Source organism: Colias philodice, chromosome 18 (assembly GCF_061535455.1).
Source record: "Colias philodice isolate Cphi_HAF_F1 chromosome 18, ilColPhil1 Martin Lab GWU primary, whole genome shotgun sequence".
Taxonomy (NCBI): domain Eukaryota; kingdom Metazoa; phylum Arthropoda; class Insecta; order Lepidoptera; family Pieridae; genus Colias; species Colias philodice.
This window is the reverse complement of record NC_143103.1, coordinates 4,917,213-4,933,802: the sequence shown is the minus strand read 5'-3', so window position 1 is coordinate 4,933,802 and position 16,590 is coordinate 4,917,213. Positions and strand designations below refer to the sequence as shown.

The 16,590-nt window shown below is 32.3% G+C and overlaps 1 protein-coding gene across 1 annotated transcript in view; it reads left to right on the top strand.

Moving 5' to 3' along the window:
- Positions 1-3,527: 3,527 nt before the first annotated feature.
- LOC149480414 (neural cell adhesion molecule 1-like) overlaps positions 3,528-16,590 on the top strand; it is a 67,419-nt gene continuing 54,356 nt past the window's right edge. The window contains exons 1-2 of the mRNA XM_089706984.1: positions 3,528-3,745; positions 12,553-12,772. Coding sequence (XP_089563110.1) covers positions 12,682-12,772 — 91 coding nt within the window. The 5' untranslated portion in view covers positions 3,528-3,745; positions 12,553-12,681. The remainder of the gene's footprint in view (positions 3,746-12,552; positions 12,773-16,590) is intronic.

Below are 16,590 nucleotides of genomic sequence, written 5' to 3'. Positions count from 1 at the left end.
CATCTGCTATTTTGTAAAGAAAAAACCACGTGTGAAATACTCCAGAAGTACCCAACGTTTTATTTATTAGATAAAATTTTATTAGAATAATAAAATACTATTAGTTACACACCTTTATAATAGTTAGTCGTGTAATAAGTAAAAAAAACTATTTCTATTAAAGAAAAAGCAATCATAATTCGATCAAATTAATCGAAAATGACGTAACATTCAGCTACCTCGTTTCACTTTCATATTACGTATAGTAACCTACAAACATAAACAAATGTTTTTCCTAATTATTAATTAACATTTAAAAACTGTCCATCTGACATTGAGATAGGTCTATGATTTGAGTACTGTTGAAGGACGTTAACTGGCTTGCCCGGGCGTGCCTTATCTCTTCAAGCTACGCAAAGCTGTTTCTCTGCCTAATATTATATCTCGTAATTTATTACTGTTACAAATTCGTTAAACTCACTTTTCATGATATCTGCTTGTAACCGGCATTAATCTTCGCGAATAATTGTCATTGTTTAAGCGAAAGACTAAGAGAATAGATGTAATTTTAATACGATTTATTGAGTATACTATTTATTATTTAATTCAAAGCTTTAACAATAAAATTAATTCACAGATATGTTTATAAAATACATCACACAGGTACGTGCTGCAAATAGTAAACCATGATATAATTAAATCAATACACCAATATGTTTAAATTGTTATACAGTAACCAATAAAAGAACTATTAAGATAAAATTTTATTAATTAAAACATGTATATTTTTGTATAATAACCCGTATTTCTTTGAAATATACTCTGTCGTGATGTTATTATCCGACCGAAATCGTTTCTTAAAAAAAAATAAACAATAAAAAAATAAAGATCGACTCTATTCAAAATAATATTATCTATCATAGACTAGACTTCGCCAATAGATATTCATAAGCTTAGTCAGTATTGAAACAATGAGCATGCAAATTATAACCTAAACCAACACGGCCATTCCACACCGTTTGCGAAGCTTAATAACATTTCAAAAATCATTTTCTGGATGTTTTCGTGCTCATAGTTTAAATTATAAAACTGTGTGCCATGACTTTGCTTGTGTTGGCTTAACGCCGTGTTGTTTAAGTTGTATAACCCTTCGCAAACAAACAAATTTAATTACTCGCTGAACCCCTTGCCAAGATAATGTATGTATTGGCTGTTTGACTGGCACGTTCCTATCTTACGATCAAAAGCTCACTAAACAAACTATTTTGCATGTATGCTCTGTGCTGTTAAAGAAATTACTCGTTTTATTTCACTCGAATTCTAGCGAATCAAATTCAGTGTTAGCAGAGAATACATAATAATGTTACGTGGTATTGGTAACGATATAAAAATTGACTAATGTTATGGGAACATAAATTTGTGTTATTTATAAAGAAACGAAATCAATTGACTTAATGTAAAGAAGTACAACTTCTGCATTTATTCGCATTATAGTCACTAGTCATTAATATATCAGTCACAATTCATTCGAACTTGTATGAGACAAATTAATAATTTCATTTGTAATTTGAATATTGAAATTTGTGGTTTGTAAACGTAGCTCTACAGATTATGATATGATTTAAAACTCTATCATATCCAATTTCTTTGCAATTAAATAAAATAATTTGGAAGAAAAAATAGGAACAACTTACAATAATTATTGTTTGTTGGAATATTCCGAAAGCACGTTTTATAAGAAAAGTGTTGATAATCCCGAAAGTAAAAAACACAGGAGTTATAGAAGAAGGAAATTGCAGCGTGTACCAAGATCACGTGGCCGTGTAACTTCTGAAATAACTACAAGTTTGGTGAGACTGTGCTCATAGAAGATGTAATGAATAACAAAGTGCTACTTTGTTGTGCTTTAAAAGAGACTAAATCTTTTACATTTGTTCTATGATCTTTCTAGAAATCCTAAACTATCGCATAGGGTTTTTATTGAGTCAAGATTTATTTGACGTCTGTAAAATCAACTAATGATTACGTATGACGAGGTCTTGGAAAGATGAAATCTTACTTTTTTCTAGATCTCCTATCCATAATGATCAATCATTTCATAATCATTTATTCACCATAAATATAAAATTAAATATCTTAAATTAATTAAACTTAAAAAATACAACAATATTATAATAGGACCTGATGATTAAAAGATAATATGACCTGCAGGCCTACACTAAGACAGCTTGTATCTAGGTAATTTTAGAACTTCATAAACTAGACACTACATATAACTGACAGTTAAACTACAATAATACGCATAGCATTGCACTTTGAACTTAAGTCAAAAACAGTTCTATTTCCGACAAACTGTTTTGCAGGAATATGAAATGAGTTGAATGCTAGAGCGTGTTAAACGAACTGTACATTATTGTTTTCTGTTCGTTTTTTCTCTGAATAAATCTGTACTGTTTACCTCAGTGAATCTTACGTCTCCGACAGACGACGGTCTAAGCTATGATTTGAAAGGAATTTACATAGAAGAAACCAAAATTGAACCCAAAAATGACATAAAATATTGTTTGATCTGCATGTTTTAGAATTGTATCTGCATGTTGTAAAATTTAAAAGCACATAATGAAGCAATTGTCTGTTTATACATTAATGATAAAAGTATGATAAATTGTTAAGGATGTCTTACATCTCACTTAAAGTAAATAAATTTATTTATTTATTTAAGCCTTTATTGCTGATACAAACATACATATAAAACTAAATCTATCTTAAACATTATTATTTAACACATGGGATTTTCCGGTTTGGTGATCAGCGTGTCTTGTGACACATAGGCCTCTTCCAGCTGCTTCCACTCATTCCTATTGTTCGCATATCTGGTCCATACTATTCCACCAATCTTTTTAATATCATCTATCCATCTCTTCACTTGTCTACCTTTCCTTCTTTTTCCATCACGTGGTTGCCATTCTGTTAATATTTGTGTCCATTTCGTTTTACTGTCCCTAGTCATGTGTCCCGTCCATCGCCATTTTAGTTGCCTTATTTTCTTTATTATATTTTCCACCTTGGTTATTGAACTTATTTCTTCCGCTGTTTTACGATCTTTAAGTGTTACGCCTATCATACTTCTCTCCATTGCCCTTTGACATGATCTTAGTTTTAAAAGATGTCTTTGAGAAAGTAAATAAATTAATAAAACACAACTTTATAAATAAATGGTATCACAATAAAATACTTAACAAGCAATTTATTTCCCGTATCGAAGGCCATTCATTTCCATAATATGCTTTCTTACTTTTATTACTTTACTACCTACCTATTTACTGTATTATATTTCTTTCAGGCTGTGTCGATTTCCTTTCAATGTATTAAGTAAAGCTTTTCAATAAGAAATGTTCTTATTCGTAAAATATGAAATTCTTTCCTTACAATCGAATCGAGATGAGTGAGTCGAAAGTAGCCGATGAATGCCGAGAGCGGGCGAAATCCTCACCTTTGGAAAACGTCGTCCAATGCCGTTTCAGTAGTACTTCGCGGCTCGGCGCGGATACATGCGGGAGCTTGTCAAAGCTTTCGGCACGCGAGTCTCGTCTCATTTAAAATAAAATTAGCAACCACATTACAATAATTACCTGTGAATTGTGACATGTTATTAATTAAGCTCTGTACTGACCTGTTGATTAGATATGGGTTGAAAACAAAATGAACCACATTGCTGAAGTTTGTTTGATTTTTGTTTGTAAATCGTAATTGTGGAAACTATTTTGTAAGTAAATATTAGTGTGTCAACTGAATGTTTAATTCTTAAAATATAGGTTGGTTTCTAAAGCAGTAAATAATAATAATTTATACAGATACAGTTTTATGTGTACGTGTGTTATAAAATAATATCGACTACATTAAACTAAAAAACATTTAAATATAAATTGAGCAATATATAAACAATAATTATAGCTTCATCTAATATATTCACTAGGACAATCACTAAGACAATATTGAGTATCGCCCGCATAAGGCATTAACGGTTAACCGTACATAATATTATGTATAATATAATCATCTGATACCTAATTCTACGTTATATAAATTTGCATATTATTTAAATTTGCTTTTCTTTCCGTATAAAACTGACCCAGTTACAGTTTATAACACCGGCGCAATTTTGTGACTTAGATCGTCATATTTTTTATGTTTTTATTCATATGTAATGACGGCTACTTGCTCCGCAGGTTTGCTCGTAAAAGCCCCGTTTTTCAATACAATAATTATCTTCACTTAAATGTTACTATTGTATAAAAATTCAGAGCTCCTACAGAATTATTAGTGTAAGCCTTAATAGGTACTTTTCTTCAAAATAAAGTATTGGTTTATTTTCTAAATATTAAATATTATTGACTCCGTAGCTTTATAAGCTGCAATAGCGAACTGTATGAATAGTCTTATATCCACTATGAAGCTATTTAACTGAAGGACTCGACATAATGAGAGGAAAGGTTTCTCACATTCGTTATATACGCTACTTTTATTTTATTTCACGCATTTATTAACTTTTCAAGAAAATTATATGAAAGGTCAAATGATAAGTTTAATTATTAAAGTTCTCGGAAAGCCAACAATAAAGCTTTATTCCTATCTTAAGCTTTATAATATTATCTTCAATGTCCCAAATTAAGGTAGAGTCTGCTGCGTCTTTTATTTCTGGACTAAATTATCCATTTTATATTAAAGCATTAGTATCTAATAATTTACAGTTTTAGATTTTAATACGCGGCATTTTATACGCGGATGATGAAAATATCAATCGAGGTATAAAGTGCGTCACACACGATGAAGATTTTATATTACAGTATCTTAAGATAAAATATTATAGTATCTTCACCGTGTGTGACGCGCTTTATATCTTTGATTTATAGTTTATAAATATGAAAGTCACACAAATGTTCAACTTAATAGGTATAAGTTAAATCTTAAAATTATGTTTGCGTGATATTACTATATTATAATGTTCGTAACTTGTTTAATTGTATAAAAAAAGTTCAGTTATAAATGTTGCCCGCATGGTCAATGTTCCCATGGATGTGATATAGGTATTTTAACGCCGTAAAAAGTAAAGAGTCACTCTCTAGCCTCCTAAATATCTCTACACATTAAAAGTATTACTCGAACATACTAAGTACATGCATATTAAAATTAATTTTAATTAAATAGCAATTATATTATTTTGTAAATAATATTTGATTTTATTGTAAATATAATATTATTTACAAAATTATATAAACGTATGACGAAACGTTTTAATTTTATTGTTTGTACCTACTATTATTTAAAACGCTGGTTACTACGTGTCAATTATAGAAAAAAAGAACGTGTGAGTGGAACCCACGTGTCAGAAGTGAAACTTCTTTGAAGAAATTCAAAGATGGTACTTACAAAAAACTTCGCTTTACTCCATGACGTGACGGTATTGCCATGACGCGACCTTGAAATTTTACTCTCAACGCGCCCAAAGTTTTGTTTCACTTCAGAAATATAGGTTTAGAGACATTTTATATAAACAAAAAATATACAGTTTAAAAGACGTAAAAAAACAAATATAGGCTTTGACTTAACGATAATATAATTATATTTTATTATGAAACAAAATACCTACATACACGAACAATTCGCATGTGTTCTTATTATCATGTTACGCAGAAACAATCGTCGTTTGCATAAACTAATAAAATGACTAATTAATAATTATATTACTTGTCGATAAGCTAGCACGCATGTGAATCAACTTCAGATTTATTTTTTCGTATTTTATAATTTTAAGTGTATTAACTATTAAGTTAGTAAAGGCTAAGTCGTCGTTTTATAGTTCAACATCTAAATACACCTAGCCAGATCGTTCATGGCAGATGTCATATTTTACTGACACTTGCAAAAGATCCCTCGAGCCGTCCTTACAAACTCCACCAAGACTATGAATGATAGAGACCACAGATAAGGAAGGCATTTGCGTGGGCTTGGTTTTACCTTTTCCATGCGTTGTTCAATACGAAACGTACAAACCGAGTCCTAACTGACATCATTTGTTCAAACCATTTTGAACCTTATGTCTAAACAAATTAATTAATTGCCTGGCCATTGTTTAACAAAAAATTCTTAACGGTTTCGTAATAAACTCCAGAAACACGTGCTTATTATTTTTACCCCTCTCGTTCAACTTTTCCATTATATTGATTATAATAAACCCAATACTTGTGACTTTGTACACGTGGACAAAGTTTTCCTCAAGACTAAAGACAAATAAAATGTACTGTGATAAAAATAGCCAATACATTCCACAAAGCCATCGTTTTTAGAAATAGAACTTTCGAAATTGGCTCAAATGTTTCATAGATTATTACCCCCGAGATACCAACTAAACAAATTTGCAACCTTTTTCTAATATTAGTCAGTGAGAATTTTTATGAAATTACTATGATGTCCGTCTCGGCAAAAAGCGTAGGTTTTGTTCTTAGTTCTTACAATTATAATGTTTATTAATTTGATACATTTTTCTATCGTGTAGGTTTTCTGTTTGTTTCACAATAAAAGTATAAAAATATCATGATTGTTTGCCAGAAAACGTATTAAAATAATTATAGCTTTATGTTTTTTTGTAAAAACCTACATGTAATCACATTGTGATTTGTAGATACAATGAAAATTTATTTGTAAAAGTCCCGAAAAGAATCGACTTCAATCACTCATGGTTAGACTAATGCATTATGTACAGAAGTATAGCAAACACACAAATGTAGCTAACATTTTCTCACAGCAATCGCTCTTTGTTAGAAAATCAAATCGAACCGAAAGTAATGGACGCACGATAAACAATTACATGTCTCGGTGAGAGCTCTAAAGTGCACGCTAGTGTTCGTTTCAGAAAGCCTTAGCTAAGAGAATTTCTTTCTATTCCAATTTTCCGATACACTCTTCGTGACTTAAACGTCGACGTGTTAACTTTGCCTACAAACTTTGCGTAAAAACGAAAGAAAGTCCTCCGTAATTCATCGGCCTCGGCTCGGATAAAAAAGACGCAACGCTGAAATAATCGCCTCGAATAAAGGATAAGATTAAATAGCTGCGTAATTAGAAGCTTATTTTCCGGCTATAAAGACGAATCTTTACGGACTCATAATCCTTTTAATTACGAAGAATGTAATTAATTCTTAACTAAACCGATGATTTAAATTTTATTAAAGCACAATCGTCACAGCAGTTTTAATAAGCCAAGACTTAAAACAAAATCCGGGGAGTTTTTCGTAAAATGAAATTAGTCGAAAAAGCTGGCGCCATTAAAATTACATTAGCATAAATAAGAGGAATGCTAATCTAAGGGAAATAAATCTTGTTGGAGAATAAAAATAATCCTCGCTGGCCTCTCAATGATTTGGTGACAGATTTACTCTACGACTTGTGCCCTGCTACTAAAAAAAAACATAATAAATGTTCTTAACTTACGTATGGGTAAAAAATCAAGTCAATGGAATTTTTATATTGAAATGGAAAATGTATTACGCAAAATAATGAATTATTTTCCTCCTAAATAAACAACTCATCACTGAACCAAAAGAACTACTATAATTTTTATAAAACAAAATTTATTTATTTTGATAAGCACGCCCGAGTTCACATTTATGTGATTTATTTAGCTTTTTTGGCGCTTCAATTGAACAAATGAGTTTTAGCCATCTTTATTAAACCCTAGGTGTTATATTAATAATACCCTGGCATTGCAAAAGTTTTGTAAAGTTAAACTAGATTTTCTTTTTTATAATTGTAAACAGCAATGGCTCGGAGTGTGCATATCGTTGGAATCGTTCCCAACAGTTATTTAAAAGTTTAACACTCTTTTATTCTAATTAGCCCTCTGGGATAAAACTTATACGAAACGATGGACTAACGCAAGGGACATTCGAGTTCTAAGGGTTGTACAATTCTAATAATTTCGGACCGTTTTAATGTATGCAAATACTTATGTAGAATTAATTAGGCCATAAATCGAGCGCAAAATTATTCATCCCAAGTTTCAAGTATTATTGTCCCTCGATGTTCTGTTTGTGTAAATACAAATTTGATACGAGTACAAAATGTTTTTGACTAAAGTTTAAATTGAGTTCGTGGAAATAACACCTAATTACATTAGTCGGCTAGCGTTTATGCAATAAATAAAACATTTATGAATACTTATTTTCGTTATGTATAAAACTAACGAACGGTTAACTAAAAATACTGAAAACTTGACCTTGAATATATAAGCAACGAGAATAGTTAGAACTAAGGTTACGAAAAATAATTTGCGGCCTAAATTCAGCCTCTTTTGGGCAATTTTCCCGCCTGAACGCCCTAACACAATGTTAGTATACTTGAAAAATGCCAACCATACCATATTTGAAAGAATTCCAACCATTTACAAAAGACGCTGCGACTGGAGTTAAACGTTAAACGAGCTGAAAAAATGTCTATAAGAAGACGTTCACGAGTAACCTCCGTTCAACCGTTGAAGTTGATTTAGAAAATATTCTTCCGCGCTTAATTTTCTGGAAATACTCAATTTACTTTTTAAATATTACTGTCGTGAAGATAAATGGTGATTTTCTAAATTAGCTTTATGTGAGTATTAAAGAACGTTACAAAGATAATAATTTTTGGTAACAATGTTTTTTTTAATACTTTATACCTACTGCTCTTTAATTCATTGATATAAAAATGTACCTTTTCAAATATAAGGCAAGATAATAGTTTTGAAGGTATTTTATAAATACTGTAGTTAATAATTTAGGTAGACCAGGAAGATAATGCTTATACTTTTCACCTCGTACTTTTTAATTATTTCTAAATCAGTTATGTTATAGAATATAATACAGTTAATAGTTATAGAATACGTATATAAGCCTCTTATCAAATAAATTTTAATTCAATATAAGTAACAATACCGATAAATATAAATAAACATCGATAAAACGCATTCACCTTGATCAGAAAAGCACACGCACGACAAAACTATTGAAAAAGCCCCCTGAGATTCAATTTCCGAAATAAACCGTATAATACAAGTTTTCTGATGACACACAATACATCCATATTCCCCGCGTCAGCAATTGTCTTCCCCTACCGACACGTATTACGTCGATTTCAATTCAGCCCTAAAATATTCCACGTGCAGAAAAATAGTGGAATCGGCTTCCTCCTAAATCGATGGAATGAAGCGAAAGGACCCTGGGAAATATGGCGTAATATCACAACAGATGTCTACGACGGTTATGTCAACTGGCCATCCATTCACAAAGCTAATAAAAGATTCAGGATCGTCGTTCACCCAAAAGAGGGTCCTTCCAAGGCATTGCCGTCCTAAACGTGTATGAGAATTTTGAGGTCGTCAAATCCTCGGCTGACATTATCGGGCTACATTTTATTAAGTGAATATGAATAATTTATATAAGTTACGCTAATTTTTATAAGTTTAATCATGTATACATGAAACATGTACGACGGTTTAAACAGGCCGATTTTGTGTAATTTAACTTAACCAATAAATAAAACTCATCTAGTCAATCTCTCTCGCAAGCGAAATCCAAATTGCGTAAAAAATACATCATATTTCGCCTTTTTAAAAATAGCAATAATAAGTGTAAGCGAGCTATTGTCGACACAAGTGAAAGAGGTAAATATTTTGCATATACAAATATTATTTGTATAAAGACACGTATACTGAACAGCTTATCAACTAAATAATTTATCCTCCATCAAAATAGAAATTCTAAGAAATATTAGAGTGAAAGTTACTGAATAACATATTACATCAAATAGCGATTGCCAATTCCGGATTGGAAAGGTTCGGCCTATAATGTACGTGAGGCGGTCAAAAACAAACTTGTGCAATAAATAAAGCCATCCAATAAGAAAAAAAGGAAGGCTCGCGTTGTATATTCAATAAAAGATAAGATAAACAAAGACTTATGACCTACAAACTGGATTTATTGCTAATGCGGAGTCTATGACCTATAATATTATCATCGTTCAATAAAACGCAACGTTTATCACAAGATCCATCATATTACATTATATATAGAACGTTTAGATACTTTTATTATTATATCAATAGAGTTGTTGTAATCTGCTGGGAATATATCGTCCATTACAAATATGAATAGTAGGTAGTTTACAAATTTTCACCCATTTTTTGATTAGGTATGAAAAAAAGTCTGACAATGTTCTTTCGCTATTTAAATCTATACAGAGATAGTCAAATTTTTGTTTAAAATTTATTGGAAAAATGAATTGAAACTGTAATAAGTTTCATATAATTCAGTCACGTATCCGATTTAAATTTACCGTCCAATCTAGATAAGGAGCCTCGAACTAGCCCTCTTCCCTTTCCAATTGACCGAATGTTATACAACATAATCGAAAAATACATTTTTCGTTACTGTTTCTAACCTCCCGCGAACTTTCTCCCGGAATAAGGGTCAGTCGTTTGTGTGGAGATTAAAAGACATTATTTACTCATGTATGCTATATAAACGTAACCGTGCGTCAAAGTTTTATATATTTTTGACAGGGGTATAATATATTATATCGTTCACAGAGTTGTCTGTCGTAATTTGATATGGAAATGGGTAACCTATTAAAAACTCGAATTTCTATTACCCGAATCTTAAAACCCCGAAAACGGTTGTTAGAACTTTTAAAAGACAGATGTAATGAATGACAAATTTTTAAAATTCCTTTTTTAATTTCCCAGATGAATCAATTTCCAGATGCACCAAAACCAGATTTTTAAAAAGTATTTTTTTGTTTCCCGTATTCTCATAATACAAATCTCATTATACCAGATTCTCAGAATACTTTTTTTTGTTTCCCATCGTACCATTTTCCAAATAAACTATTGCCAAATTTTCATAATCTTTTTATTTGGTTCCCATATAATCGTATAACAGATAAACTATTGCCAGATTTTCATAATCTTTTTATTTGATTTCCATACAATCGTGATTATACCTTTACTATCGACTGAAAATAAACATTGTCAGTAAGTAAATTTATTGTTTTACTTGTCCATTACAGACCGGTTTCAGTGTCAAAGTCGACTCAGTAGGTTAGGTTAGGTTTGAACTGTGACCCCCCATGCACGAGCCGAGCGAGCGAAGCGAGCGTGCCGCGGCAGCGGCCGGCGAGTGCCAGAACCGACTCGCTATTGTTTTACTTGTCCATTACAGAAAGGTTTAAGTGTCAAATTCGACTCAGTAGGTTAGGTTAGGTTTGAAGTGTGACCCCCCATGCACGAGCCGAGCGAGCGAAGCGAGCGTGCCGCGGCAGCGGCCGGCGAGTGCCAGAACCGACTCGCTATTGTTTTACTTGCCCATTATAGAAAGGTTAAAGTGTTAAAATCTATTCAGTAGGTTAGGTTAGGTTCGTGCTGCGACCCCCTGGAAGGATTTCGTTTTGCTGGATATCGTTTATTTGAATTTTAAAAATCTGGACATTGTTTGTCTGGAAATCAATTAACTGTATTTCAAAAATTTGTATTTTAAAAATCTGGCTTTCGTGCATATGGATTACGGTCATCTGGATTTTGTGCATTTAGATTTTGTATGTCTGGAACTCATTCGTCTGGATTGTAAAACGTCGTACAAATAAAGAAATGGGCAAATGAAATTCGGAGTTGCGATTATATGGCAAACAAAACTTCGAAATTTTAAAATTCGGGGTTATGAAAAAATGTCCAAACGTTTTCTGGATTATGATATTCGGAATATTAAAATTCGAGATTAAGATAGGTAACCATGGAAATGTTATGAAGTGGCTATTAAATAATGTAACAGTAGATTACTTACACATAAAACGAGCTGCATTCTCGTTATAAGGCATTAACATTGTTTCGTGCTTAGAAAACAAAACTTATTCTTTTTTTTTATTATTCTTCATTTAAAACATTAAGTACACAGCAAGCACACACAACTATTTCAATTTGACGTCGTCCGTAAAATTATCATTATAAATAATAGTGTTTTAAATTTTTAAAATAATTAAATATATAAAGGACGGTTCCTATACGGTTCCTCTGTTATACATTTTTCATAAAAATATATTTATTAAAAAAGCTGATTCAAGTAATGACAGTCCCTTTCAAGTCAATCTGCCTGAACGGGTAACCTTATTTAATCTGTGACGCATGTTAATATGTAAACTGAAATAAAGAAATTTTAATAAAATATAATATTTCCAATATTCAGACATAATATTCGTTAACACACTTATAATTCTTTTTGATGTATTATTTGGATTTTTTATCGTTTATTTTTATGCTGGCACAATGCTGGCAAACAATAAAAAAAGAAAAAGAGATCATTCCATTTTCAAAATTAGAAGCCGCTTTGCCGCGCATTTTGTTGCTGCGTAGTTTGTACGTGGTTTTTAAATCGTATTTTGTAATACCAATTAAGTATCTAGGTAATAAAATAAAAATTATATTTTCTTATAGAAGTCAGTTAAACATCTCAATGTGAATCAATAATAAATAAAAATCATATTTTCTTATAGAATTTAGCTAAAAACTCAATGTGATGCTCCAATAATAAACATGCCAAGGAACAGTGTTATCGTGACGAGAATGAAACAGTACCCGTTTATAAAGCAATTTAAGTGTGTGTGAGTGTCCATAATGTAACAATGTGTACGGTTAAGTGGATACGGTTGTTTGTGATGCTGGCTGCTTGCTGGGCTCAGGAGGGGGAGTGGAGCGAAGATGCAGAGGATCTTGGTATGTAAACATTCTATGTAATTTATTCTATAGGCTCTGCAGTTGTGTAGATGTGACGCATCAATAAAGATTTATTCTCGTAATAATATTGATGATTAATGATTCTAGTAAATGTGTGTTCTTGTTGACGTTGTACCGTGTATAATTCTTTTAGTTTGTGGACCGTTTGGCGAGGAGTACAAATAAAAAGACAGTACAAATATCTTCAATAGGTACGGAAATTATGAACTCTTTTTTTTATATTTTATATGATGAGCAAAATATTTTAAGTTAGAGCAGTGGAAGGTGAGATGTATATATGCACGTGACATTCTACTAAATTATCTCGTCAAGACAATGCAATATTGCGTATCTTCGTTCAAATGATAGTAACTTAAGTAAAGCAGTGTGATCTATCACTCTATAAATCTATATAAAAGCCCGGGCAAAAATGAAACTAATTAATAGCTCTTTGAAAATACTTATTATTCATATTTTATATATCTTGTGATACGTAAAATACATTTCTATAAAGACTAAGAAGAGCATCGGTATCCTTTACAAATACCGTGTTATGTATTCAAAATACTTATGTATGAATATTAACCTTTACTATAATATAAAATTACTGAACAAACACTAAAAAGTAGAAAAGCCAAAACTCCAGACTGGAAAACCTCGTGGGAACCTTATTGCATAACTCAGCCCCTGAAGTTAAGCGGTTGTCAGGCATTTGTCTTAATTATTCTTAACTAGCGCCTCGTGACTCAGCTTCCTCTTTTCATTGTTTCAGTTATTTTCTTCGCCTTTTACAAACTATTGTTTATTAACCCCATTATTAACCACAATTCATTAGAAGTTTCTATTTCTTTCGTTTAAAAATGAATTTATCTTTAGACGCTTACTTTCTAGACACCCATAACCTATCAGCTCGAAATACAATTAATCTAACGGAAAAAAGACGCAACTATAAAATCTTCAACTTACCTTTAGTTCATACTGTAGCAGCAAAACGTTGTAAAGCCTATATGGGTCCTTTTCTCTATAACAAAGTTAATAAAATTTTGAATATCCACAACTTGACGTCTTTTAGCCTTAAATATAAAATCACAAACATGCTACTCACCTTATCATATGTGGAAACTGAAGAATTTATAAAATGAACGGATGATTATATTGTGTAAGAATTGAAATTTAATGTGACTAATGTATTGAAAAGATAATCTATATAAAGCCCTCATTTCATGCATACTTATCCATTTAAACTCACGCACAATCTTATACCTATAAACTCAACCACACGCATAAACACACGCACACACACACACACACACTAACACACACACACTCACACACACAAACTCTAACACACGTTATAATGCTGGCACTATGTCTAATGGCTGGTTCACACTTTGATTAGTGCGAGTGCAGGTGATGAGTAGTACTACGTGTGGACAGCGACTGTTTAGTGCGAGTGTTTAGTAGGCTGTGTAGTAAAGTGAATAGAAGCGTGTTCTATTTTTTTGCGAGTGGACTGCGAGTAGCCACGTCCCGCGCGCCCTCCCTTCCCCCTCACTCGCAGCGTGCCTGCACTCGCACTAATCACCTGCACTCGCAGTCAATTGGACACTACTCGCACTACACACCTGCACTCGCACTAATCACCTGCACTCGCAGTCAATTGGACACTACTCGCACTACACACCTGCACTCGCACTCATCACCTGCACTCGCACTAATCAAAGTGTGAACCAGCCATTAAAGAGAGGAAAGCGTCGATCGACTTTAGCACAGGTCTAGTACCTAGTTTAGTCGATCGTCGTGTCTTTAATTTATTGTGTAACTATTTTATAATGTGTGTATACATAAACGTTTTTCATTCATTTTTCATTTCAATTTTACAATTTTGTTTTATTTATTAACCGACTTCAAAAAAAAGGAGGAGGTTATCAATTCGGCCGGTATGTTTTTTTTTTTTTTTTATGTATGTACACCGATTACTCCGAGGTTTCTGAACCGATTTACGTGATTCTTTTTTTGTTCGATGCGGGATGGTGTCGAATTGGTCCCATAAAAATTTTATTCGGATAGGCCCAGTAGTTTTTATTTTATGAGCATTTTTGTCTGTATATTTGTAAATGTCGCAAATGCAAGTTTGAAGTCGGTTGTTTTTAACGCAGTTATCACTTGTTTCTTCATAATGTTCGTGTGTTGCAATTGAACTTGTATCTATCCTCCTTTCTTATGTAGGTAAAAGTATAAGAAGCTTTCAAGCAACAAAATCAATTAAACTTTTGGAATCAAGGCTGTTAAAGATAATGATGGCGACAATGAGAGTAATAATTATTATTATAATATACGTATAAATGACTATGAACTAATTAGCAAACTTGCAACTTAGAACAACCTGCAAAGTGAACCAGCTCCTATTATTATATTACTCCGAGAAAGTTATCTCCATAGTAAGCTACTATGAAATTTTAGTTAGATTAAAACATTTATTCCTAACCTAGGTCAGGGTAAAGCTCTCGCTCGAATAGACGCTGACTGCAATAAAAATTATAGAACCATTATTATGAAGTTGTAAAAAATGCTATCTCTTCGTTTTTTCAATGAACTTGGAATATAAATTACTGCTACATATTATTTTCCTCTAATATGTTGAAATATTTGACCCGCTTCCAATACCTTTGAGTGCACAAAACTAATGACTTCTTCCAAAACATACGCGAATGCCTGGCGAATGCTATCCATACCCTTGAAAAATTTAAGTATGTATCTCTATAATTTTTCAATCCACTCAAAACATTTATAGAACTAAAAATACTTTTAACATTACATATTGTAAATACCTAACACAAATATATGCACAGAAATCCAAATAACTTTTATTGCTTTTATCCTACATTCCGGCACTGAATCGCCGACGCGATCAAATTAAACAAAATCGAACAAACTCAAGTGGGAATCGCGATCAACCCATTAAACGCGATTGCTTGTCGAAAATTAAAATGGGGATACATTTCCGTTTGTTCCATGCCTGTTATCCCATGCTTCTCTCTGATTTTTATTGTTAAACCCACCGGGAGTTCAGCTTATCCGCAACCAATTGCTCACTTTGACGAATTTTAACGTAACTTATACTACAGAGCATTGCTGAAATGCATTTTAAATGTTTTCACTTGTTAATCCATAGATATCAATATTATAAACGCGAAAGTAACCTAATCACGCCTAAACTACTTACTGAACCAATTTGCATGAAATTTGGTATGGAGATATTTTGATACCCGAGAAAGGACATAGGCTACCTTTTATTGCGAAATATGTACCACGAGCGAAGCCGGGGTGGACCTCTAGTATAAAATAACACAAATATCCCGTTAGTGCCAGACTTCAACTTTCAAAGAATAGTAATTGTAAAAGTAAGCATTTTCCGAGTCAATTAATTATTTTAAAATCCCAACAGAACGTCTATTAAATGAACATATTATCGAGTTTGCTCATAAACAATATTGTTATAACTTATAACTCCAACAAACATTCGTCTGCACAAAAGTTGTATAAGGAGCAGAAACTTTTAACCACTTAGTTAGCGGCCGCGGCGTCTTGAAATCGCCTTCATACAAAAGAACAACTCACTGAAGTTTGATTTCTCGTTGCGCTGTCTGCAAAGAACAAAATGAACGATCCAATTAAAAGGTACTCATGCATAGGAAGCTCTATTCTACTTCAATTTTATTGGAACGATTAATTTTATTGCGAAAATTTCTGGACAGCGGAACGAATGGGAAACGAGACTCGGCCGTAGCTTCACCGACCTTTTGTGGTTCGGCGAT